General features: G+C 43.0%; 1 protein-coding gene across 6 annotated transcripts in view; it reads left to right on the forward strand.

Annotated features, from left to right (window-relative positions):
• The window catches only part of NPAS2 (neuronal PAS domain protein 2), a 106,015-nt gene that overhangs the window by 70,336 nt on the left and 11,924 nt on the right, over positions 1 to 23,755 (forward strand). For 3 of the 6 annotated variants that reach the window (XM_065677697.1, XM_065677699.1, XM_065677694.1), the window contains exons 7-16: positions 149 to 262; positions 9,313 to 9,431; positions 11,475 to 11,557; positions 12,474 to 12,580; positions 13,792 to 13,939; positions 14,831 to 14,912; positions 16,186 to 16,327; positions 17,060 to 17,166; positions 17,336 to 17,428; positions 23,175 to 23,321. In XM_065677697.1, the coding sequence (XP_065533769.1) occupies positions 149 to 262; positions 9,313 to 9,431; positions 11,475 to 11,557; positions 12,474 to 12,580; positions 13,792 to 13,939; positions 14,831 to 14,912; positions 16,186 to 16,327; positions 17,060 to 17,166; positions 17,336 to 17,428; positions 23,175 to 23,321 (1,142 nt within the window). The remainder of the gene's footprint in view (positions 1 to 148; positions 263 to 9,312; positions 9,432 to 11,474; positions 11,558 to 12,473; positions 12,581 to 13,791; positions 13,940 to 14,830; positions 14,913 to 16,185; positions 16,328 to 17,059; positions 17,167 to 17,335; positions 17,429 to 23,174; positions 23,322 to 23,755) is intronic. The other 3 variants (XM_065677695.1, XM_065677696.1, XM_065677698.1) reach the window with 3 other exon arrangements.

Raw genomic sequence — 23,755 nt, forward strand, 5'->3', positions numbered from 1 at the left:
GCATGTAGCACAATGGCATAGAGGACTCTGAGTGATAACAAGCTGCTCTCGTGCTGCCAGTTGCAAGATTGGGGTTGGAAGACACCATTGGTTGTGTTTAGCTTAAATAGCATATTTATTTCTTCTTCTTCTTCTTTTAACAATCCAGCTGACAATGAACTAGAGTTTTATTGTCATCTTCTGAGAGGAAGTTTGAACCCAAAGGAATTTCCAACATATGAATACATAAAATTTGTAGGAAATTTTCGGTCTTACAGCAATGGTAAGCTTTAATTGTTGTATAAATGTTACTTTAGCTCTGTAAAATAAAATACAAGTATTGCTCCATTGAACAAGACAGGCTTTTAACTGAAAGGACTATTTTTAATGTTATGGGGTAAATTTTGCTTCACATGGATCTCACTGCTGATTTGCAATAGCTGGACAAATACCTATGAAGAGCGAAACTGTGTTAGTTGCTTTTGTTGCTGCCCTTCACTTGTTAGCAGTGATCCTTTGACTCTGCATAAGTTTGCAAATAACGGCAGGTTCAGAGGAGTGTTTGCGCTCACTAATACTGTGTGCTAAGGCTCTACCTATTAACTAAATAATAAGCTTGCTACCTTATCTACTGGCTTACATTAAACACAAGTTCTGTGCCAGAACTGACAATCTGCCAAATCTGCCCTCTCACCCTGCTCTGCAATCTACATTGTAATGGAGTGCCTGCACGCACAGCTCCACACTGTGGTGAGGGGTCCCCTGCCACTGGCATCGGAGTGTCTGAGGATCCTTCCACCTACCTCCTTCTCCAGATGCCATTTTACATTCCTCTCCAGCACTGCAGAACCCAATACTCTCAAGAAAGGCGAAGAAATGCAGTCAGCACAGTTGCTAGTGTGCCACAGCCTGTCTAAGGGATGCAGGGCATATTTCCACCTCGCCCATTCCCTAACAAACAGATTGCTGCACGGCCATTAGTGTCAGAAATAAAATACCCTTTTATTACTTTCCCTTCCCCTGCCTGCCCAAGTTTGCTTTAGTTACTTGCCTGATTGAACTCCAGAGTGGCATTTCCAGAGTTGCTGGTATTGTTCCAAATAGGTCATCCTCAGCAAAAAAAATTCCCCACCGTGCTTTCCAAAAACCACACTCCACGCTGCGAGAAAAGTCCCTGTCCCCATTTAACTTTCTGCTCTTGCTCCACATGACTAGAATAGAAACCTACATGCAGGATGGAGATATGTATTTCTTGTTTGGTGCCATCTGATTTGAAGCTTTATTTGTAATAAGAAATGTAACTGCCTGTATGCTTTCTAGTTTGAATGAAGTGAAATGCGGCTGCCTGACAGACGCGCACACCAAGCTGTTCTGTTTTCTAGAGCAGAAACTGGCTTTCAGGTGCTGACTCATAAGGATACGTTTCTACCAGGGGAATTTCTGATCCATTTTCTTCAAGGATTTTTCAGCCTTTTATTTTGGCATGACCTTAATATTGCCTTTTTACCTGTTAGGATTTCATATCCCAGCGTTTGTATGAGTGGCTATTTCTCAGAAGAAAGATAAAACTTGCATTAAAGGTATCTTCTCTAGCTTGATGCATATAAATTAAATGGGAACATATTGATTTCAGGAGACACCAAATCATTTTCCAAAGACCCCAGCTTACAGTTTTCAAATAAGACATGTGCTTTCTGCTGCTGCTTTTTTTTTCTTTCTTTCCTCCGTGACACCTTTTTCTAAATCTTCCACCTTATTTTGTCTCTTCTACTTTCTTCCCATCTCTCCTGCATTCAGGCCCTCTGTTCAATAGGGAGGGGATAGCCCTTGTCCCTGCTGTGTGAGATGGTGCCTCCTGGCCCCATTCCTATTTCCCCATTACAGAACCCAGCAGCTTGCCCATCCTGACTTTAGATTCCCGAGTTCAGTGCTAAGCCTGGGGGAAATACTTGTTCATCAGTGCATCTCCAGCACTGCTCCCCCTTGGCTGGGGGATGCCCCCATAGCCCCCTCTGTCTCCAATGCCCAGCACCCTGACTTCTAATCCAGCCACAAAAGCACCACCCAGTAAAGATGGAAGCAAGTGCACCAGAGTCGTGATGTCGCAGCAGTCGCCTCTGTTTGCTTGAGCTGATAACCTTGGGCCAAGGACAGAGCGAGCAGCCACAGGAGGGTGCAAATCTCGGAAGAGGCTGTTGTTAGCTCCACTGGGCTTCTTGCACCAGCCAGCTGCACCCTGAGCAAGGCGTGGGGGCACCAGCTCGAGCACCATATGAATGCAGCTGCCCCTTGGGCAGCTTTACAGCCCCAAGCTTGGGGACAAAGAGCTGTGCTTTGGCAAGGGGTCTTGCAGCACAAACATCTTTGAGCATCTCATGGGCGCAGGGATGGTCTGGGTTCCCACCTCTGCTGGCTCCTCACATCCCAAGACAGCCTGTTATCAGGCACTGCCCCCCCAGCCAATGCACCTCCCAGACCTGCCAGTAATTTCTCTCTTCTTCCTTCATGAAGTAAATACCCATTCTCCAGCCATCCCCCCTCTAGGTGTGAGGCCAAGCGGGTGAGAAAGACAGCGGTGGGAAGGGTGGTGGGGGAGACACGTATCACTTGCAGGGCAGCACTCTTCCTATGTGCGTAGGATTAGCTGGCCCCAAATCCTGCTTTTTGGAGGTGTTTGTGAAGGAAGGAGGCTAAGCTGAAGATAAAAAAGAGTTAGCTGGGGGAGAAAGACAGAAATTGCAAATTAAGCTTAATTAGCAGGAGACGTTCCTTATGAATGTATTCAAGAATGTTTTTCCCTGTAGCTTTTCACAGCATGGGAAGTGTGATCATGTTTTTACACATGGGAGACTGATACAGGATGTTCTTCTCTAAATACAAATCTCTGCTTTTTAGCCACCCAATCCTACCTTTGTTTCCAGTGGTTTGCTGAATGTACTCTGAGGCTGCCCTGCCTGTACGTTCCTGCTGCAGGGACACCAGAGCCTCTGTAGCCAGGGAAACTCTTTTATCCCTGGTCAGGCTGTATCCCATCAGGATACTTTACTATTCTGTTCTCATTAATTTAGGGTCATGGCAGTGACAGTCCTAACACCTCACTTAACCTTCACTAATGTTTTGAAGATGGTAGGTCCATTTTTGCCCTCTTTAACAGAAATGTCATTAGCTTTATTCTACTTCCACATAACCTTTTACATAATTTCCCTTGAATTATCATCTTTTTAGGCTTATTTTACTATTGTTCATTGCTCATGTAATGGTGGTGCCTGAGGGAAGGGGGTCATGAATGCTGCAGTCCCAGTCACCTTGCCCCCTCCTGTCCTCCTTCATATTTTCTCCACTGATCGCATTGTACCTTATGGCCAAGAACATCATCATATTGGGATGGGTTTGAATGGATTAATTTGAAGGTCTGAGGCTTAGAAAGCTCTCCCTAACTGTAGTTGGAGCCCTGGGGCTTTAAAGGCCATTGTACTGAGACGCCAAAGAGATTTTTTTGTCTGCTAAAGTAGAACAAATACCTGATACCTACCAAGGTGACTTGTCACCAGGATTGCTGTCAGGGAGCCAGATCATGCATAACCTACATCATACCCATGCTACTCCCTGAGAGGAGCAGTCACTTGCATCTTCCAGATCCCAGAAGGCGCAGGGAGATGCATGCGCAGCCCCAGAAACTGCCTGGGAAAGTTCACACAGGTGACAGCATGTGTTCAGTCTTTTGGAAGATCACCGTCCCTAGAGCTCCTGGGCTCAGCTATAGCTGGAGGCAAGAGGAGCTGTATGACCCAGTGCCAGGATTAGCAAGAGGGTCCCCTCTTGGGCTGCTCCCAGGGATGGTGTGCGGGAAGCTGTGCTCCGTAACTCCTGCTACAAGGACGTTGCTGCTGCTGCATCTACACCAGGGATGTGACATGAGCTGCCTGCACATGAGCAAAGCCCGCTTGAATTAGTGTGCCCAAGCAAGAGCAGCCGACCGGGGAAACAGCAAAGTGAGCTATGTGGAGTGACTGCATGAGTCACTGGCTGTGCTAAATCAAATACAGGAGATTTGATTTTGCATTTGGGAGGATTATATAATCGTCATTAATTAAACTTCAATGAGAAAAGCAGGACTGTAGCCTGACGTGAAGAATCGGCGGTCCCTGGAGAGGAGAGGAGGTGGCCCACGGGCCACTCAGAACAGGAAAGTGGAGTTCCCTCTTTGATTCTGTGAGACATGCCTACTTGCTCTTAGAGCATAAAGTTTGGGGGGGTTTATTTGCAAATAGGGACTCTTTCTAATATTTTTATGTATTTCAGGTTCTGGTGCTGTAGTCCAGATTTTAACAAGAGAGATGAATGTATGCAAACATCTGAGGCAGCCAAGTGCCATCACTGTACCTGTTGACCTGTAGTGCTTGATAAGCAACAGAGTCATGTCAGCATCACCTATGAATAATGCAGTGGCTCCCATCCAGTCTTGCCCGAGGGCTGATGGGGGGGGGGGGGGGGGCAAGTAATAAAAGCAACCCTCAAAAAAATCCAAGAAATACATAGCTCACAGTATAAAATGTCAAATTAAGTGAGAATAGATTATTTTACAAAGCTGCTTAATAGCTTACTCTGATAAGAAAAGATAAAGTGGGCTGGATTTATCCCTCCTGTGAAAATTGTTTGTATGTTTGTAAACAGAAAAAGATCTCTCATAATGATAGAAACAAATATTGGCTTTAGTATCCTATTTCTGAGGTGACACACTTGCTTAAAAACTCCTGAAAGGGACAGAGCCAGAGTCCTGCCTTTCAAAGTGTTCACCAGTACAAAAAAGGACCACCGGCATCTTTACAGTGACAGATCCATCCTTTCATCCAAAATGCCTGAAGTTTGCCTCTTGAAGGAGGAGATAACTGTTATGTGAAAAGAGTTCCTGATCAAGTAATATCATTAAATAGTATAGTGGAATTTAAAATTGAGCATTTTTTTGTTCCCAGTTACATGGAAACTCAGGAAGTATCTGGTTACTGGATGCTAATAATAGCAGATACTCTACTGTTAGCTGATACATTTATCAGAGATAAGAATAACCATCTAGAAAATTATTATGCTGAGGGGAAAAAAGTCTTTTCACTCTCAGAAAAATTAATTCACTCTGAATTCCTTTTTAAAAGAAACAAGCAGATTTATACAGAAGATACATTGATCTTGAGCCTTCATCAGCATATGCAGAAACATCTGATAAGAATAACTGAAACTGAAATGAATGTTTTGATCAGAACCAACAGCCACACATAATTATTATTTGCTATTTGCAATATCGATCTGCAGTGCTTATGTTGGGCTCTCCATGGGCACTTAAGAAAAAAGGCACTATTCCTGTCCTAAAGAATTTACCCATATCAGCACAGGATGGCAAGGGGACAAACAGGAGGAGGAAAGAGGAGAGAGTAGATCAAAGTAGACAAGTGATGTATGGACACCATCACTGTTACTCATCTGATGCTACTGAGTGCAGTCTGGCTTGCTGCTGGCACTTTTGATTTCTTCATTATATATATTAATTGCTAAATATTGTTTATCTGTGGTCTGAATGTATTTATGTGAAACAATCTTGGGTTTATTCTGGTCTGTTTGGCTTGCATTTTTTGAAATCACTGCTCAGTTTGTTTGACAGTCACTTTGGCTGGTTCTTTAAACATTAATATCTACTGACAAAACAGGAAGGAGGGGTTTCTTCTTTCAAATGGCATAAATGAGAGGTTTGCTGTTATGGAAAGAATATGTTTTAAACAACCTAAGTTAAAATAAGATGACTGACCAAGCAACTGACTGCTGCACTATTACTAACTGAATCATGTGGCATCTGGGGGATTTTAAACATGTTTTCATTAATTTCATGTGGCATGATTTGTATCCCTAAGGATGAAAATCTTTTCATCTGTGGTAGTTAAGGGCTTGGTTCCTTATATATATTACTTACTGTTAACGTCTTGTCCTTAGTGTTCTGATCTTTACTGAAAAAAACCCAAACCAAATAACAACAAAAAAACCCCTGTATATAGACAAGTCAGTTTCTTCCTATATTCTTATATGGTATTTGCAAGTAATTTAATACTTCTGCAAAAGTATTTTGTGGTAGCTTTAAGAGCAGCAGGTCTGATAGCTAATTGCAAAAACTATTAAAATTCATGGTAAGGAGCATCAGCTAACTGATACATATGAGACAACTGTTTCATCTTTCTGGTTATGTATTTAGCGTTGTCACACAACCTTCTAATTCCCTACTCAAGGTATTTTGTCTAGATCGTTTAATTGTGAAGCACACGTGTCCTCATTCATCCAAGCCCACTTGTTTATAGCTAGCTTAACATTTCATCAGTCACCTTCTGACAAAAGCATTCTGAGACCTGTATTTGACTTATAAATGTTAACATCATCATATCCTCAAACTTCATCCTATATTTTCCATTCCACTGTTTTTGTGTGGTGCTCTCAGAAAGTTTGCTACTGAACTTTGCTACTTCAAGATGTTGTGTGTTTTCTTTTAAAGAGACTTGGAGAATTATAAAGTATGATTTTTCAGAAGGCATGCTTAATTTTTTTTTCATTTATGTAATGATCTCTTTTTTTAACTGCACTTTAAAATTTGTCAACAAAAAAGGTTGAAATTTGTTCATCAGCTGCAAGGGCAGAGCAAAACAGGCTGTGCAGATAGAGCTGTGGAAAGAAGATACCAACAAAATAAATCAGACAGCAAAGTAATACAGAAACAAATGTCAGGGATATTTTCCCTTTCAGTTATTGTAGTTGTCATTTTCAGATGGAGAGGTACACTGCCAGGTGGTGGCTATCTGCCTGCAACATCGAGGCTTTTAATGCTCTGACTTTGTCAAAGGCATCTGAACATGGAGATGGCACAGTACTTGTTCAAAGTCAGGATGGATGACTTTCAGCCAGGCCAGCTCTATCTCATCTCCACGGGCTTATTCATTCACTGACACTGAAGTTCAAGATTCCCAAACATTTTGGGTGAAATCCAGAATTGAAATTTACCCAAAATAAATTATTTACTACATAATTTTCCTATACAATAATTATTTAATTATTATATAACCCTTTTAATATTGCTTTTACCTCTTGGAAATTTAATCCTATTTTGTAAATGCCATATTCATGGAGGTATTCTGCTCTCTTCCGAAAATACATCTCAGGCCTATGGCTGTTTACATCAAACAGCTGACACAGAAAAGCCATCTGCTCTCTTAGATGTGACTTGGCCTCCACTCTGTCTTCACTTTCTTCTGCAACTGGTGTCATTTGCAAGCCCATGGGTTCACTAACTAGGTTAACTTATCATACCTGTGGTTTGCAGGCAGAATGTACTTACCTTGTTTTCATATCTTCGAGCGCAGTCTGCTGGGCTCTAAGATACAAAAGTATTTGCTACTGAACTTGGCTATTGCAGAGAGAAGCCCCATTGACTTTAAATGTGACAACATACTTCACTGGAAGCTTGGAAGTAACTTTTTACAATGCCCTTAATGTGGTTTTATAGCAATCCCATTAATTTTTAAACAGGTCTGACTATGAAAAGTGACAGACTTGCACAAAATAATCACATCGGAGATGAACCAATAACTCTTTACTCAGGCTTCTCCTGTTTCCTGTAGCTCCTAACTCTTTCTACATTTTTTACCATCTCTTGTATTAATAATCCCATAGAAGCCCTCATATATGCACATAACCCCAGGAGCAGTACAGGAACAGATATTCCTAGGAAGTCCCCAGAGCAAGTGCGCTTAGCTGGTGAAATGAGGAGGATTTTGCCCATATTTTTTATCTCAATATCCAGTCAGCCATGCCCTCCAGACTCAACTGCAAGAGAGGGCTGTAATATCTGTGGATGTGCACATCTGTGCTTCTCAAATGAGGAATCTTTCTTCCCCTTTTTGGCACAATATATATTGTGCACACAGCGGCCTTAACCGGTTAATCACAGGTGTGAATTCTCCTCAGAGTCCTTACTTTTTCTGTCTCATACCCTGTTATCCTTGTTATCAGTTACTCTTTTGTATCATTATTATAAGGCTTTTAATAGGTTGAACTGGGTTCCAAAAACACATGTGTAAATTGACACTTCTTCCATCTCTACAGTTTATGCTAGTGAACTAAGCCTAGTGCAGAAGCACCCCAGAATAAAAATTGCTAGTTATCTCCTCCACAGATAGATAGAAAGCTCTTCATTTTCACAGGAATGGTCATGCTTAACCTTGCTTTATCCTGTGCCGAAGAGACAAACCGTAGGAAACTTCACAAAGTTGGATATAGGGACCTAACAGTAAAGAATATTAGCATTTATCCCTTTTAGCATCAGATTAACTCATATTGGTGAACTCCAGCTGCTAAATGGGACCTTCTCTGCCCCCATGGGAGACAGTCGGCTGTGCAGGGCAAGAGCCTGTGGGACCAGCCCAGTTCCCACTGTAGCTTAGCACAGAGTGTTCTTTCACTGCTGTGAAAGTAGGATTACCATCTCTAAACAGCTCAAATTTGGAGGAAGAATTTGCATTATGTTATTCTAACATGGGACTGCGGGCTAGCTTAAGGCAACGCGTTCTTTTGGCAGTGCACCTCTGTGGCAGGAGGTGCTAGTGGGCTCTCAAAGCAACACAAGAGCCGTGCAATCATGAAAGACAGATAAAAAACCATATACAAAATCTGTAGCCACATCACATCCGGTTTTTCCTTTTGCCCAGTGTTTCAGGAGACAGCAGACCATTTGCAGGGTCACCAGAAATGCCCAGCTCTGGGAGCATGTGCCATGCATGGGGTCCTTTCTAGGGTCTCTTTTATTGAAACAAGGAGTACTCATGCACACTGGAGACAGTTCATTGCCAGCTCAATGGAGCCTCTCCGCTGGTGGGCCCTGGTGTTTTGCCACTGATGACTTGACGATCTCTCTCCAGCTACCTCCCTTGCCAATGCTTTTTTCCACTGCTTCATGGAAGTCAGAGCACTAGGCATGCTGCAGCATTTATTTTTTTCTTAGTGGTGAAAAAGAGCAATTGGATGCATGGGGTTTCTTTCCAGAAAGCTGGTTTATGCTCTTTAATACCGTTTGGCCTTATTTTTATCAGGATTAACCTATAAGATTCATACTTGAAGTTAAGCTCTGATGTCTTTCTGCATAACATGACTGACTTGGATTTAAATATATGCATATCAGCTTTAAAAGCTTTTAGAGCACTTCTCTGAATAAAATTAATACTAGTACGCTTCATGTGTGCAAAATAGTCAGGAAGAGCAAATCTTGTATGAGGAATGACTTTGTGTCCTGGTTTTTCCTCTACCTAGTGCCTAACTCCACTTGCAATGGCTTTGATGAGGCTGTTCCAAGGGCTTACAGAACATCCCCTGGAAAGCAGATCTGCTTCGTTGCAACTGTTCGTCTGGCAACACCTCAGTTTCTAAAGGTAAGTGCATACCTTGGGTCGCATTCATTTCAGAACTTCTCAAAACGCTTTCAGATGGGGTGACATGCAAAGTTCTTAGTTTTGCTAATTGAATGGATTACAGATATCACATTTCATGCATAGAAATCCAGTGAAGAGGATTATCAGTGTGAGCCAGGATCTGTGGAAGCGGTGTCGCTTCTCCTCCCCTTGCATGGGAGATGGAAACCCTCCTTGCATTAGGAATTGTGCAGTCACTTTGAAATTGGCTTCTTCATTACTGCTTTCTGCTCTGGGACTTGCAGGGCACTCTTGAGTGATTCATGGCCCCAGCAGGCTACTGAGGGGCCCCAGCAGGCTACTGGGGGGCCCCAGCAGAGTCTCTTCTGCGTGAGTAAGAACACTTCCCATAATCTTAACCACAGTAATAATATTAGCATGAGGGGCTGGAGTTAAGGTTGTTCAGGAACGCTGAAAGAAAATTCGCTTGTCTTTGGGTAACTAAGATCTTAAATTAAACAGGGAAACTAAATGGGCTGCATGTGGCAATGAGCTGCCCGATGCTAGGGAGGAGAAGAACCTGGAGAAGGTGTTAGCTGCCACAAAATCCTAGACACTGATTGCTTCAGTTCACCTGAGTGGCTCACTCAACCCCCACTCTTCACTTCCTCCTCTAAAGTGAAGGCCAAAACATGTATCTGACTGGCTAATGAAGGCAGAATTAGTGTGTTGGCTGCACAGAGAAATGTTTGCATGTCGCACCTTGAATTTCAGGGTATGTTATTGCCATCAGCATGTATTTTGGCATAAACTGTAGATGGAGAAGAGAGGAATTTAAGGTATGCCTGAAGCCTTTTGCCTCTGTACAGCCAGCAACTTTAATCAACTTTGTAAGTATTGACATGTATCAAAGAAACACTTGAAAGCAGCGTGTCCCAGCTTGTCCTCTGGTCCCAAGAGGTGGTCTGTATGACTTCCCTCTCATAGAGGGACAGCAGAGGCAGAAGTGGCAGTGGAGGCATGGGTGGGTGTCACTGAGCCCATGGCACAGGGGAATGTGGCATCAGGGATTAGGAGGACGGGCACACTGGGGCCAGTGGGCAGGCTGTACTTATAATGATGATGGAAACCCTCCTGCAAGAGAGACACGGGGGACACGAAAACCCTGGATGCCACTAAATCCTGAGTGCTGATGCTGGCAAGTCGCAGGCCAGGGGCCTCCAGCTTGACTCCAGGCAGCTCGTGGAGCTGGAGGTGCCCCTGCAAACTGCCAGTGGGAGAAGAGAGGTTGGCAGAGGGGATATGGGGCACACAGCCAGCCCCAGCCCATGCACGAATGTGCACCATCCTTCCTCCCCTTCCTATCTCCACCCAACAACTAATGACTGCTGACTGCCTCCTGATCCTCATCCCTCTGGGGCAAGGACGTCCTGCCTCCTTCTATGCACTTATTAATTACCATTATCAGAAGTGCTAAGGGCTTCTGAGTCTTAAGGGCCAGCTTCTTCACTTCACTGAAGTAAAGTACAAGGCAAAACCACTACCTTTCACCTGTCTGACAGGCTCCATGCAGGCTGCCTGCCTGAAAATGCATGTACTCCTCTTTGGCTGTTGAGTAGGAAGCAGAGTGTCCCCCTTTCTCAAATAGGGCTCGGAGAGCAGACATCCAAAAGGACTGGGCAAGGGTGGTAGGTATCTTTAGTAACACAAAGAGAGCAAGGAAAGTAGTGACAAACCCAGATGGGACCAAGCACAGGCTGGATGCTGGAAAAGGGCATTGCTCCTTGGGGCTGTTGGCAGCACAGCCGTCACACCCCAGGCACTGCTGCAAAACCATGAAAACTTTGGCTCCTGAAAAGCAGTCTCAGCTCTTAAGTCCACGTGCATCGCAAGTTCTTCTTCCCAGCTCCTGCAAAAATGTTGGCATTGATAAATACAATAGACTGCTCTTTGGAGTTGCCAGAAAATGTGCAAATTCTCTGTTTTCTCCTCTTATGCACTATGTATTTTTAGCTAACAAAAGCTAGATGAAGCAGAACTCTAAGTCAGCTCTTTACCACACAGGAAATGTGCATCGTGGAAGAACCTCTAGAGGAATTCACATCACGACACAGCCTGGAGTGGAAATTTTTGTTCCTGGATCACAGGTTGGTGGCAAGAAGAGCACTCCTGCTTGCGTTTGATGCTTGTCTACTGTTGTTTTCATAAGTGCAATTCTCTCAGTGTTCCATTTCACATCTAAATCGCATGAGCAGGAGGGCTGCCAATGAAATTCCTACAAAAGCTGATGTTTACTATTTTACGTTTAGTTTTGCATTTGTTTTTATCAGTCTTTTAAACCAAACCTACTCTGTTTCTCAGGCCAAATTCGTGATTAGCTTGTTCTCATTTCCTTTGAAATTATCAATGGACCAGAGTCTGTCACATGGCAAAATGATCTAATTGTTTTACAGTTCAGAAACCATTCTTTCCAAATCCAGCCATTGACTCTATGTGTGCAATTCCCACCGAGTTATGGACAGAAAGTCTGTGCTGGCCCGAGGCAACCGTGCTGGCAAATGTACAAATCAACTGCCTCAGCATGCCATGGACAAGCTCTGCAGGCACCCAGGGGAAAGCAGCACAGATGATCTCCCCTCCTACCCCCGTAGTCCCAGCAGACGATGGCTTCCTATCACCTTGCCATACGTTTTCCCCTGTGCAGAGACTGTGGGAGCCGCAGCAGAGCCCCTGACCAAGGAACAGCCAGGGAATGGCTCCCTCACAGCAGGTTCCTCCTGTGTGAAGGTCTCAAAGAAGCTGAGCTGCTTTCCACAACCACATTTTCCCTGGAAATATGGGGTTGTCATAGCCTTGTCCCGGGAGGATGGTGCCTGCTGGCACTGCCATGCCCAGCTGGGCATCCCAGGCACAACGAAGGGCAAGTCCAGATCCATTCCCCTGGGGTGGACAACTATACACTGATAAGTGAGAACAGATCTGGGCTTTTTCCATATCTGTGTCAACACGCAGAACTGCTTGATTTGTGGTTTATGAATTCACTTATACTGTGCCTAACCGCAGAGCACCGCCGATTATAGGATACTTGCCTTTTGAAGTGCTGGGAACTTCTGGCTACGACTATTACCACATAGATGACCTAGAGCTGCTAGCAAGGTGCCATGAACACTGTAAGTACCACGTGGCCCAGGTTCCTGTGGAGTCACTGGGATCCCTCTTTTCAGTGAAATGAAATTTCAGTTAAAATTGTTTTAAACTTGGAAGGAGAGGTTTGACCCTTGCCTGGCACCTGTTATGTCTTAGCAAGAGCTGTAGCAGATTGGAGGCACTGCAGCTTGATCAGCATCTGGTCCAGACTTATCAAGCTCTGAAAAATACAATTTTACCCTCCGTATCCCCAAAGTAGTCAACAAGACTCACTGAATGGATAAAATACGCCAAAGTAGACCCCGCTCTATTAAGTAATGAATATGCAGGAATAGTTCAAGCGATCTCAGAAAAGACTGTGTTTTGTAAAACTCTTGCATATTATTTACCCCAATGTTGTTCACCACGTATTTAGGATACCTGTGATAATTGAATATAGTCTATTAAGATTTAATTGAAAAACTCTTTCACTAAGTAAAGAAATTGAGGCAATGCTTTTCAAACATTTACTTATAGAACTGGCTGCACCATCTCAGCTTACTGCCTCTGAGTGTCCTGAAAACATCCAGTCAACATTAGTTTTTATATGTTGAGATTAAAACATAGAAAGGCTGAATATGTGCTTGTTTGGGAAACCCTTAACATCCCTGGGGGAAAATAGCAGAGATTAACTTTGTGGGAGAATTTTTAAAGCCTCCTATACTCCCCAGTTTACTGCAGTTTGAATTCCTGTCAGTCTGGGAATCTTAATTTCAAATTACTTTTGTCTTTGCACAATGTTATCTCCTATACTCACTTCATTCTGAATCCATCTGCACACAATGCTCATCTTCTCAAGCGCCTTTATCCTGTATTTTTCTGATATAGAACTTAAGATGATCACTCTTAGAAATTAATCCCAGATGCCTAATTAAGCAGTATGTGATCAGCACATAAACCAGAGTAAGAACTATGTTTAAACCATAACTGATGTTAATGCATTAGTGTCCAAATTTAATGTTAATTGTACTGAATAGGAATGTACCATTCAAAGAGTCAAAGAAGATACCTACTGATCTTTCTGATTTTTGCTCTATCATTAAGACTGACAGGACCACTCACTCAAAAGGTGCTTTGACTCCTGTCTCCCTTGGAAATCAATGGGGTCACAGATACTTCTGTCACTTTTTTCACATTTCTTGCCATTTTCACATCAGAAATCGTGCTACAAGCCATGTGTGTTTTCTGCTGACAGTGATGCAGTTTGGAAAGGGGAAGTCTTGCTGCTATCGGTTTCTGACCAAAGGACAGCAGTGGATCTGGCTCCAGACCCATTACTATATCACCTACCACCAGTGGAACTCCAAGCCAGAGTTCATTGTCTGCACACACATGGTGGTAAGGTATGGAAAATCATATCAACCGGCATGGATATAAAGGACAGTAAGATAAAGACATCCTCATGACTGCCAACACTTTATCTTAAAAATATCATGTTTTACATAACAAAAAATTAAGCCTGAGCTTTCTGAAGGAAATATATTAATTATAGAAAACTGATCAGAATAAACATGTAGTGACAGGACAAGGGGAATGGCTTTAAGCTGAAAGAGGGCAGATTTAGATTGGATATTAGGAAGAAGTTCTTCACTGTGAGGCTGGTGAGGCACTGAACAGGTTTCCCAGGGAAGTTGTGGCTGCCCCATCCCTGGCAGTGTTCAAGGCCAGGTTGAACAGGGCTTTGAGCAACCTGGTCTAGTGGAAGGTGCCCCTGCCTGTGGCAGGGGTTTGGGACTAAATGATCTTTAAGGTCTGTTCCAACCAAACCATTCTGCAATTCTATGATTTTATGAAACCTTACCTTATGCTAAGCTTGATTTGTTAATCATGAATTTAGAGGCAGATTAACTGTTGCATTTTTCTGTTTTATGCAACAATAGAGAACAGACAGATCCCTTAAGTATTCACTTCCTCTAATCCTCATGTTGTTTTTAAAGGGATGTGCGGAAGCTTTCCAGTGAAGTCATAAAGTGCTTGTAAGATGTGAACTTGACCTTTATATATACTTCTTTAATATACCTCTTGACTTCAACAAGATAGATAGGAACAGAGCAAAAACTGCAGATTGAAACAGTCTCTCAAGTGTTATGCAGTAGCATTTGACTTAAGTGATTTTTCAGCTGTTCATTTAATTTGTAAAAAGTTACAGTAATTTGTTCCTCTGCTTGCTTAAAGTACCTTTAATGAAATATAACAATACCATGTTCATACACAGAATTATATTTTCCATTCAGTTATGCAGATGTTCGGGTGGAGAGGAGACAGGAGATGGGCTTGGAAGAAGTGTCCTCAGAGGTTGTGTCCTCAGCACTAAAGGTACAAGAAAAGTTTTTTCATGAATATATGTAGTAATCAGAATTTGTTCCTGTGTTAATGTCACTGAAGACTCCAGCATTGTCCTTCTGGATGGATTCCCTCAACTTCAGAATTCATTACACACTTGAATAATTTTAACATAGATTGTGTAAATTCATGAAAGGATAAGCCTGAAGATCAGTAGCAGCCACAGATTAAGTGGAACATGGGCAGGGACAACGTAAGATATCTCCACCTTTCCCTGGTGTCGTGGTTTAAACCCAACCACAAACCTCTTTTGCTCACTCCCCCCCTTCTTGCCCTCCCCCTGTTTCTGGAGGGACAGAGAAGAGAATCAAAAAGAATGCAACTCCCACGGGTTGAGATAAGAACAGCCCAGTAACTAAGGTATAACACAAATCACCGCCGCTACCACCAATAATAACAGTGCTAAAGGAAATAACAAGAGGAAAGAATACAACACCTCAACACCAGCCAACCAATAACTGGCCCCACTCCCCTCAGCCGAGCACCGACCGATACCTCATCCAACCCTGCAGTCCCAACCCTTCTGGGTAACTCCAGTTCCCCCTCCGGGCATGACGTGCTGTGGTATGGAATACCTCCTTGGCCAGCTTGGGTCAGGTGTCCTGTCTCTGCTTCCTCCCGGCCTCCCTCGTCCCCAGCAGAGCATGAGACTCACAGAGTCCTTGGCCAGAACAAACATTACTTAGCAACAATTAAAAACAATCGGTATTATCAGCTCTCTGCCCAGGCCGGAAGTCAAAACACAGAGCTTGCACCAGTTACTAAGAAGGAGCAAAACGGCTCCTAGTAAACCTAGGACACCTGGCAAGATACTACCGTCTCAATTCACTTGAGCATATTTCGGCAATCAGCCTTCTTAGCTACATCTCAGTGATCTGACAAGGGAAGAAAGAAAAGCTCCTCCTCAGTGCATGGCTGAGTGTCCCACAGAGATTGCAGTTGCTGTCGCGTCCAACTGAACACAAAAGATTCAGAAACACATCTGAAGGCACAAAATTACTATGGCAGTAGCTTGCTATTTATTTCCAACTCACTGCCAGCTCTTTGTAAAATGCATTTGTTAGATGGGAGATTGACACCTGTGCCCAGGCCTTCCGCTGGCCTACCTGGGATTAGTTCTGTTCAAGTTATTTTAGGACAGCCAAAGAACTGGGTGTCCAGCCATTGTTAGATGCATTTCAGAATGTTTTTACCCTGACAGATGCAATAGCTATTCCCTTTTCTTGTTTTGGTTTGGTTTTTTTAGGACAGTGGCACCAGCTTGGATCCTGAACAGCACTTTAATGCACTTGATATTGGTGCCTCAATCCTCAGCGCTAGTCGGACACCTTCAGTATCATCCAGGAGCTCACCAAAATCTTCCCACACACCCAAGTCGGACCCAGCATGTGAGTGGCATTCCTGTGTTACTGTAGTGTTTTTAATTCAGCCAAGTTACAGAATGTGTGCATATATACCACAGCCTCTGATTTAACAGTTAGGGATGAAGTATCGATGATACGTGTTTGTCACTCACAATGAAGTGCATAATCTGAAATGCTAACATACAAGAGGTAAGGTTCTACTGCAACCACCTAGACACCGGAAAATGAATAGAGGGACTAGCTGTGAAACCTGCTGTTTCAATCTGTTATGAAAATGAGAGCTTCTGTCTTTAGATATGAGGGCATCAGTATGAGCAATATGAGCTCCTTCTAGACTTACATGAGTAATAACAGTGATTCTCTTCTGGCCAAGATTCAGGATATTCCAGCATTGACTTGGGCACACCTTATGCACTCTTTCTGCTCCCTGGTCTGGAAGAAAAGTCAATGAGCTAACCTAAATTTACAGTTATTTGAGCTATTTGAAGGGAGTTCCAGCTGTTTTAGCACAGTTCTTGGTTCCTTTTGCTCTGTTCATTGGAGCACAAAATCATAATCTGTCTCATTTACGTTTATCTTTGCCCAGACCCTCCTTATCAGTTTAATTTTACTGCCATTGCAGTCAACAAGAACAGCCTTGACTCCCACTGGAATTTAGCAAGGCCATAATCGTTTCTAGCCAGATCTCACTGTAATACACACTTCAAACGGGGATGATTTCCAGTGTGTGAAATCTCACCGGTACTTTTCTTGCAGCTACACCAACAAAGCTGATTGCAGAGCCTAACACTCCCTTGCCAAGAACACCGAGTGCTCAGCAGGATTTATCCGTGCACAGACTCAGTCAACCTACTGCTCTTCAGGTAACTTCACAAAGAGCCGTCAAAATAGGCAGACAGTATAAAGCATGTGCCACATATGCAGCTTAGTGGTTAAAAACAGCTTACACAAAAGCCATGGCAATAGAAGAAACCTAAAATTTAAAGGAGCCAAACTTGTAAATAAGTTTTGGTTTGTTTTGTTTTAATCTAGGTTTCTTTGCCTTCTCAGCCTTCACGTGAGCTTCTCCCACAGCAGTTGCTGCCTCAAGCAACTCTGCAAAATCAGCCTGCACCTCTGGCACAGGTTAGTTGGGGATTTGGAAGTGGAATAGGTCACTTGCTTATCTCCTGATATTGTCTCCTTTTGGGGCTTTTAGGTTACCTCTTTAGTACCTGAAATCCCCAAACCCACCAGCTCTCAAATGCATAAAATATTGTGGGGAAGTAATTAATTTTACACTTATGTGCTTTAACATATATCTGCGTACTGGCATTTAGAGGAGAAGCCCAGGTACATGTAGGTTCAAGTGCACACATGCATCTATTTCATGGGAAGACAAAAAACAGATGGAAAAAGAGTTTTCAATTTTGCTTCTACAGAATCAGGTCCCATCAAAATCAAAGTCACAGACCAAAACCTAACAGAAGTACTCAGTTCTCCTAAAAACACCTGCTTGGCTGTGCTGATGCAGAACTAACCAGCAGTAAAGGACATGTGAGTTTAACAAAACCCATTTTGTGAGTGTGCCAGTAATGGTGAGGATGCCACTGAAGACAGATTCCCCCAGTGAAATCTATTAACCCGTATCTCACAAGCGGGCAATGGCCCCAAAAGCCACCTCAGTGTTTCATTTGCAGTGCATTTTGAAGAAGCATTTCGAGTACCATGCTCCCATCACATTGTTTCTCTCCTATGGCCATGCCATGATGATACAGCCCATCATCCTCTGATTTTAGGTATGGCACAGTATTCCTGGAACTGAGCTGCTTCTATCATTGTTATGCTGTATTCCCTCAAAATATCCCAGAGTTTCTTCTGTAGCATATAAAACATTCAAAGTCCTGAGGATCCCTGATTTAAAATAACAAATTCTCATTTATCTTCTATGTTTAATATTCTTTTCACGACTCCACACCAACATGCAGTGAAGAAACAGCATATCAATTATCTGCTCTGAGCATTCATTTTCTTTTACAGATATTTCTCTCAGTTAGTCATTAACGCACTTCCAAACATCAATTAGTTTATTTATTATAAACCTGTGCGTGTTTTGTTTGACGTTTTTCTACCTCCCTTTCTTCTCCATCAAAGCTCTTTGCGAAAAGATGCTTTCCAGTCATTTACCAAGAGCTTTGCTGCCTTGCCTTTTCCCAGTAAAACACTCTTACGGCACTCCAGCTCCATTTCTTTTCCACCAAATTGAAGCACCATCAAGACGCGTGGCCACTGATTAAACCTCCTTGGGCCAGCTAAATCTTGATGAAAGAAGGCAGCCCTCTGGCAGCCCTCTTCTCGACTGGCAGCAAAGTCGCAGCAAAGTCACAGCAATGCTCCTGGCAAAGCTCAAGATGGAGCTTGATGTGGAGAAGGGAATCAACACCAGGATGTTGCAGCTCAGGTTGCTGATGCTCACATTCCATAGTGATGCTCCAGGGAGAAGTACCAAATCTACATGGTCTTGGTTGATTTTCATGAAATATTGTGAAAATTACAGAACTATTCTGTACTTCCCACCTTAAAATAACAAACATGTCAGCCTACAGCAAGATAATCCATCATTTAAAGGACAAGGTGCCTGCAGCGCCTGTAGCAGGGTACCCTGCTGCCAACCCAGGAGGATGAGCTGTGCAGGGTGCTCCCCACTGCCTTTCTGCCACTTGCCCTCAGTTGAAGGTGCCTGAAGTCAGGAGCTGAAAGGCAGTGTGCTGAGCCTGGCCATGCGGGGGGGCTGAGGACACTCTGACGGGTGTCCTTTTGGCTAGCATTCGGCTACAGGGCTGGGGAAGGACATTTTAAGCATCCACATCTCATGCATCTGCCTCAGGCACCATCTGCTTGGACTTTGATTACTTTTATTTTGAGCAAAGGCTGTGATGGTTTTTGTCTCCGCTGAAATGCAGTTTTAGCTTCTGCCTTGCTTGTTTGAAGGAACAGACAGCACAGTACTGGATGTTGCCTGAACGTACATGGTTTACGTGAAACCAAGTGCTCCCTATTAGAATATTTGTTTGTTTGCCTTCCTCATTGTAATAAATTAAAATCCCCTACAACACAGCGGATGTTGATGACTGAATAATAATTAGCACTAATAATCCGTTAGGGATTGTGCAGGTGTTATTCAGAAGACAGAAAGAACGAACATGTTGTTCAGTGAACTGCAAAACTAATGAAACCCGGTTTCCCAGGGGCTGCGCCTTCCAAAGCTGGTGCATGGACCCAGCCTTTCCTGAAGGAGGAAGGGACGACTGGATCCCTCTCTCCTTTGCTCAGCTAAAGCTTTCATGAAATTCCAGCAACCTGGTATTTTTGAGGCTGACAGTTCTGTTGCATGTCCCTAGCACTGGCCAGAAGGACTGAAAGTTGGACAGTAGGCAGAAAAGAAAGTTTTAAAGGAAACTGAGCTAAGAAAAAGTAAATAGGGCCTCTTTTCTTTGCCCAGCTACCTAAGAAACCAGACTAGAATTACTGCTGAGGAGTCTTTTTTGCCTGTGTTAACAGATCTTGATTAAACTGGTGGGATTATAGATATATCCCAGGTTTAGTCTTCAGTGTTTGGAAAGCTGGCACTTCTCCTTGTATAACACTTCTCTGAGGATCCTATCAATGTTTGTAAATGCCTAAGTGAGACAATGAGCAATGTCATCTGATGCCAATGGCAGAGTTAAAGCTGTGCGGTGTTTTCTGTCGAACATTCTTGAGTTAAGCTCTTTTAATTTATTATACAATTACAGATTTCGCCCTTAATTAGTAGAGCAGTTAATGATCTTGAGATAAACACTCTGTGGTGCAGGTCAATTTCTGTTAGCGTGTCACTGTACAAAAACAATAGAAGCTCTGTAATCACAGGGGTCATAGTTATCAACAAGTCATAGTTATCAACGAGTTTTGGGGTTAGTGTGAGGAAGGCAAAAAACCAAAAGTCCTTGTCCCTTGTCGTCCTCCGTAACAGCTTGCACTCTAATATTTTCACTGTATAATTGTTGTTGTTAAAGGTATTAATACAAAAAGCACATGAAGAAGAGAACAAAAAGACAATACTACATGAATATGCTAATTGTAAGAAGGTGCTGAAAAAAAAATTAAGGAACAATAATGTAAAATCCACAGCAATTATTCTTGCGTGCGACTTTGCAAGACAAATTCAAATTCAAAACTAACATCTGGAAATGGATTTTGTTTCCTATTGAAGTATAAAATGATTTTAAAATTATCTGTCATAAAATTCCTTACATTTATTAATTGAAGAAAATTGGGTTCCTTTCCCAAAGTGCCTTGAAGGAGTTCACACAGTAATGAAAAGTCTACTGTCAGCAAGCCAGGCAGATAAAATGAAGCTTTTGGCTAAAATTGCTTTTAATTCCTTTCCGATAAGGACCCTTTTAAAGACTTGAGAGTAGTCCTCACTAACAGGTCATATAGGGAGAACTAGGTTGCCTTTTTAAAAATTCCTCCTATACAGTCAGGTTAAGGCAGGAATTAGCTGCATCTCATCTAAACAAGACATTGCTACATAGCATCATTCCACTCCTAAAATCAGGGTCCTTGGGATTCTTCAGAAACACAGAGTCACACTACAACAAGCAGGACCAGCTGCTCCTTTGGGGCACTTGTCCTTGTTTCCAGACTTCAGAGGTTTCCACTCATCCATGCCTGTTTAATACCTTATAAAGGGACTAGAAAGAGAGAGACCCCGCTCTGACTTCTCCACTTTAACACCAAAAAGAAGTAACACAAACTTCCCTTCAGGAGCTTTGACACCATTTTTCTGCTCTGGGGGAGGATGGGGTTGCAGATGACAGTGCTGCTGTTTGAAGGCAAAAGTGACGTGAATCACAGCACCAGAGGCCAAGTGCTCACATTATCTCCTTGGGGAGATGGCACAAGCGGCAGGCACTTGCAAACACCTCTGCCACTGAAGTGGGCTCTGAGGGCCTTTGCTAGCCACAAGCGCACATGCCACCTTAGCAGCTGTTTCTCCCCCTAACCAGGATGGCCATGAAACTCCCTTCCACCTTGCCACCACTCTTTGTGCAGTGACCTCCCAGACTGTGCTGGAAAGCTGCTCTCCACCTGGTAAATAGAAAAAAACCCTCTGAAGTTCTTGCCCTTTCTCACCTAAAGGCCATTGGAGATTTCAGCTTTGCTAGAGGGAATGTGAAGGTACTTTCAAGTATCTAACTTGACATTGTACAAATCAGACCAGTCACATTTAGATTTCTCTAAGTAGCCAGAAATTTCATTTAACCATACAGCGTTACTAGCACTAGAGTGCTCCATTATTCCCTTCTTCTTACCATTTTTGTTTTCCTGGTAAAAAAGACAGAAATGGTGTAAGCCTGTTCACCTTCATGGAGCTGGAAGGCGCTAGTGCAGGGCCACTGGAACAACCACAGGAATGGAGCATCATTTTTAAGTCACAGCAAAATTATTCATTCTCTTTAGCCTGGACCCTCACAGCACCACATGTTTTCAGAGAGGTCTTGGGTGCCTCAAATACAGAAAAGCTCACAGATCTTTTGAAGTGTTTTGTATTTTTCCAAAGACTGCTTTTTACTTTTGGAATATGAGCTCATGCAAAGCAACTATTCCAAAAGCTATTAAAATAATAATTAACTTTGGTGGACTTTGAATCATACCCAAGAACACCAAATAAAACTAAGAATTTATTGCTGTGTTAGTCCCCTCCATGCTTCTTGAATGATTGCCCGTTGCGGCAGGTACTGCTGCTGCTGAAGGCTGCACTTTCTTCTTCACCCTGATTAGTGATCTCCATTTTATACTATTATTTAGAGCAGCCTTTCTCCCACTGAGCTGAGCTATTCATTTTACATCACATATAAAAATAGCTTAATGAGCATTCCTTTGTAGCTTGACTACTACTCAGCTGTAGAAAGCTAGAAATTGTTTATTGTGGTCAGCTGTTACATGATGCTACAGTAAGTCATCAGCAGAATAAAGCATTGCAGCACTGCTATTTCAGTGAGAAAAAAAGGAAAGTGTAAGTAAAACATGTCCGGAATATACAGCTATGCCATAAGGGCTCCAAACTACAGTCTAATAGAAATAATGCACTGAAGTCTTATGAAGAGTGGCTGAGGGAACGGGGGTTATTTAGTCTGGAGAAGAGAAGGTGCGAGGGGGAACCTTATTGCTCTCTACAACTACCTGAAAGGAGGTTTTAGTGAGGTGGGGGACAGTTTCTTCTTCCAGGTAACAAGCAATACAAGAAGCAGTAATGGCCTCAAGCTGTGCCAGGAGAGGTTTAGACTGGATGTTAGGAACAATTCCTTCACTGAAAGGGTGCTCAGGCACTGGAACAGCCTGCCCAGGGGAGTGGTGGAGTCACTGGCCCTGGAAGTGTTCAAAAAACATTTAGATGAGGCCCTCAGTGACACGGTTTAGTGGTGGTCTTGGCAGTCCTGGGGTAACGGTTGGACTTGGTGATCTTAAAGGTCTTTTCCGGACTTGGTGATCTTAAAGGTCTTTTCCAGCCTTGTTGATTCTACGATTCTATGATTTGCTCTCCAGTTAAGATGCTCTTGATATTTTAAAGTAGCATACTCTCAAAAACCAGTCCTTCTGGTAATTCCCTAACAGAACAGGGTCAGTTGTAAGCAGAACATTCTAACTGAAGTAATTTAATATACATGTGCATAAAACTGAAAATACACAGATTTATCTCTGCCTAGATGTTAGTATGTTACAAACACATCTTCTATTCCTTTGGCTCTTCTTTACAATCAAGAAATGATAACTTCTTATAAAACAATGTTTATTGAGGCCTGTTCGTATTATAACGACTGATTTTCTCCAACTTCTTTCTTTCTAGTTCTCGGCACAGTTCAGCATGTTCCAGACCATCAAGGACCAGCTAGAGCAGCGTACCCGGATCCTGCAGGCCAACATCCGGTGGCAGCAGGAAGAGCTCCAGAAGATACAGGAGCAGCTCTGCCTGGTCCAGGACTCCAGCATACAGGTACGTTACTGCTGGAAGAAGTATAGAAAAGCATGCTCTCTCATGTGGCTGTTGATAGGATTGGAAACTTAAAATTAGCTCCAGAGTCCAGGAAATCTGGACATGTGGAAACTGGCTCATTTGAATGAGGATGTTACCCTCTGCAAGCCTCTTGAGTAACCTATGCCTAGAAAGATTTAAGAGCCCTCCGAAAGAAGTGAAGGGAGAAATACCTCAACCTTAGGATGAGAAGTTGGGTCTTTTACAGTAGCATTTTAATACTTTGTTTACTGACTCTTCAGACTGAGCAGCTGTAGTAGAAAAACATTCAAGTTCAGGCTTGCCAATTATGCCTTTCCAGTTCATCAGCTTCCACCCAGTCACTGCTTGCTTCATGCTGGTATCACTTGTGCTTGGTATCTTGTCTGTCCAGCTCTTCCTTAGCCAACAGCCCT

Source organism: Lathamus discolor, chromosome 4 (assembly GCF_037157495.1).
Source record: "Lathamus discolor isolate bLatDis1 chromosome 4, bLatDis1.hap1, whole genome shotgun sequence".
NCBI classification, from domain to species: Eukaryota; Metazoa; Chordata; class Aves; order Psittaciformes; family Psittacidae; genus Lathamus; species Lathamus discolor.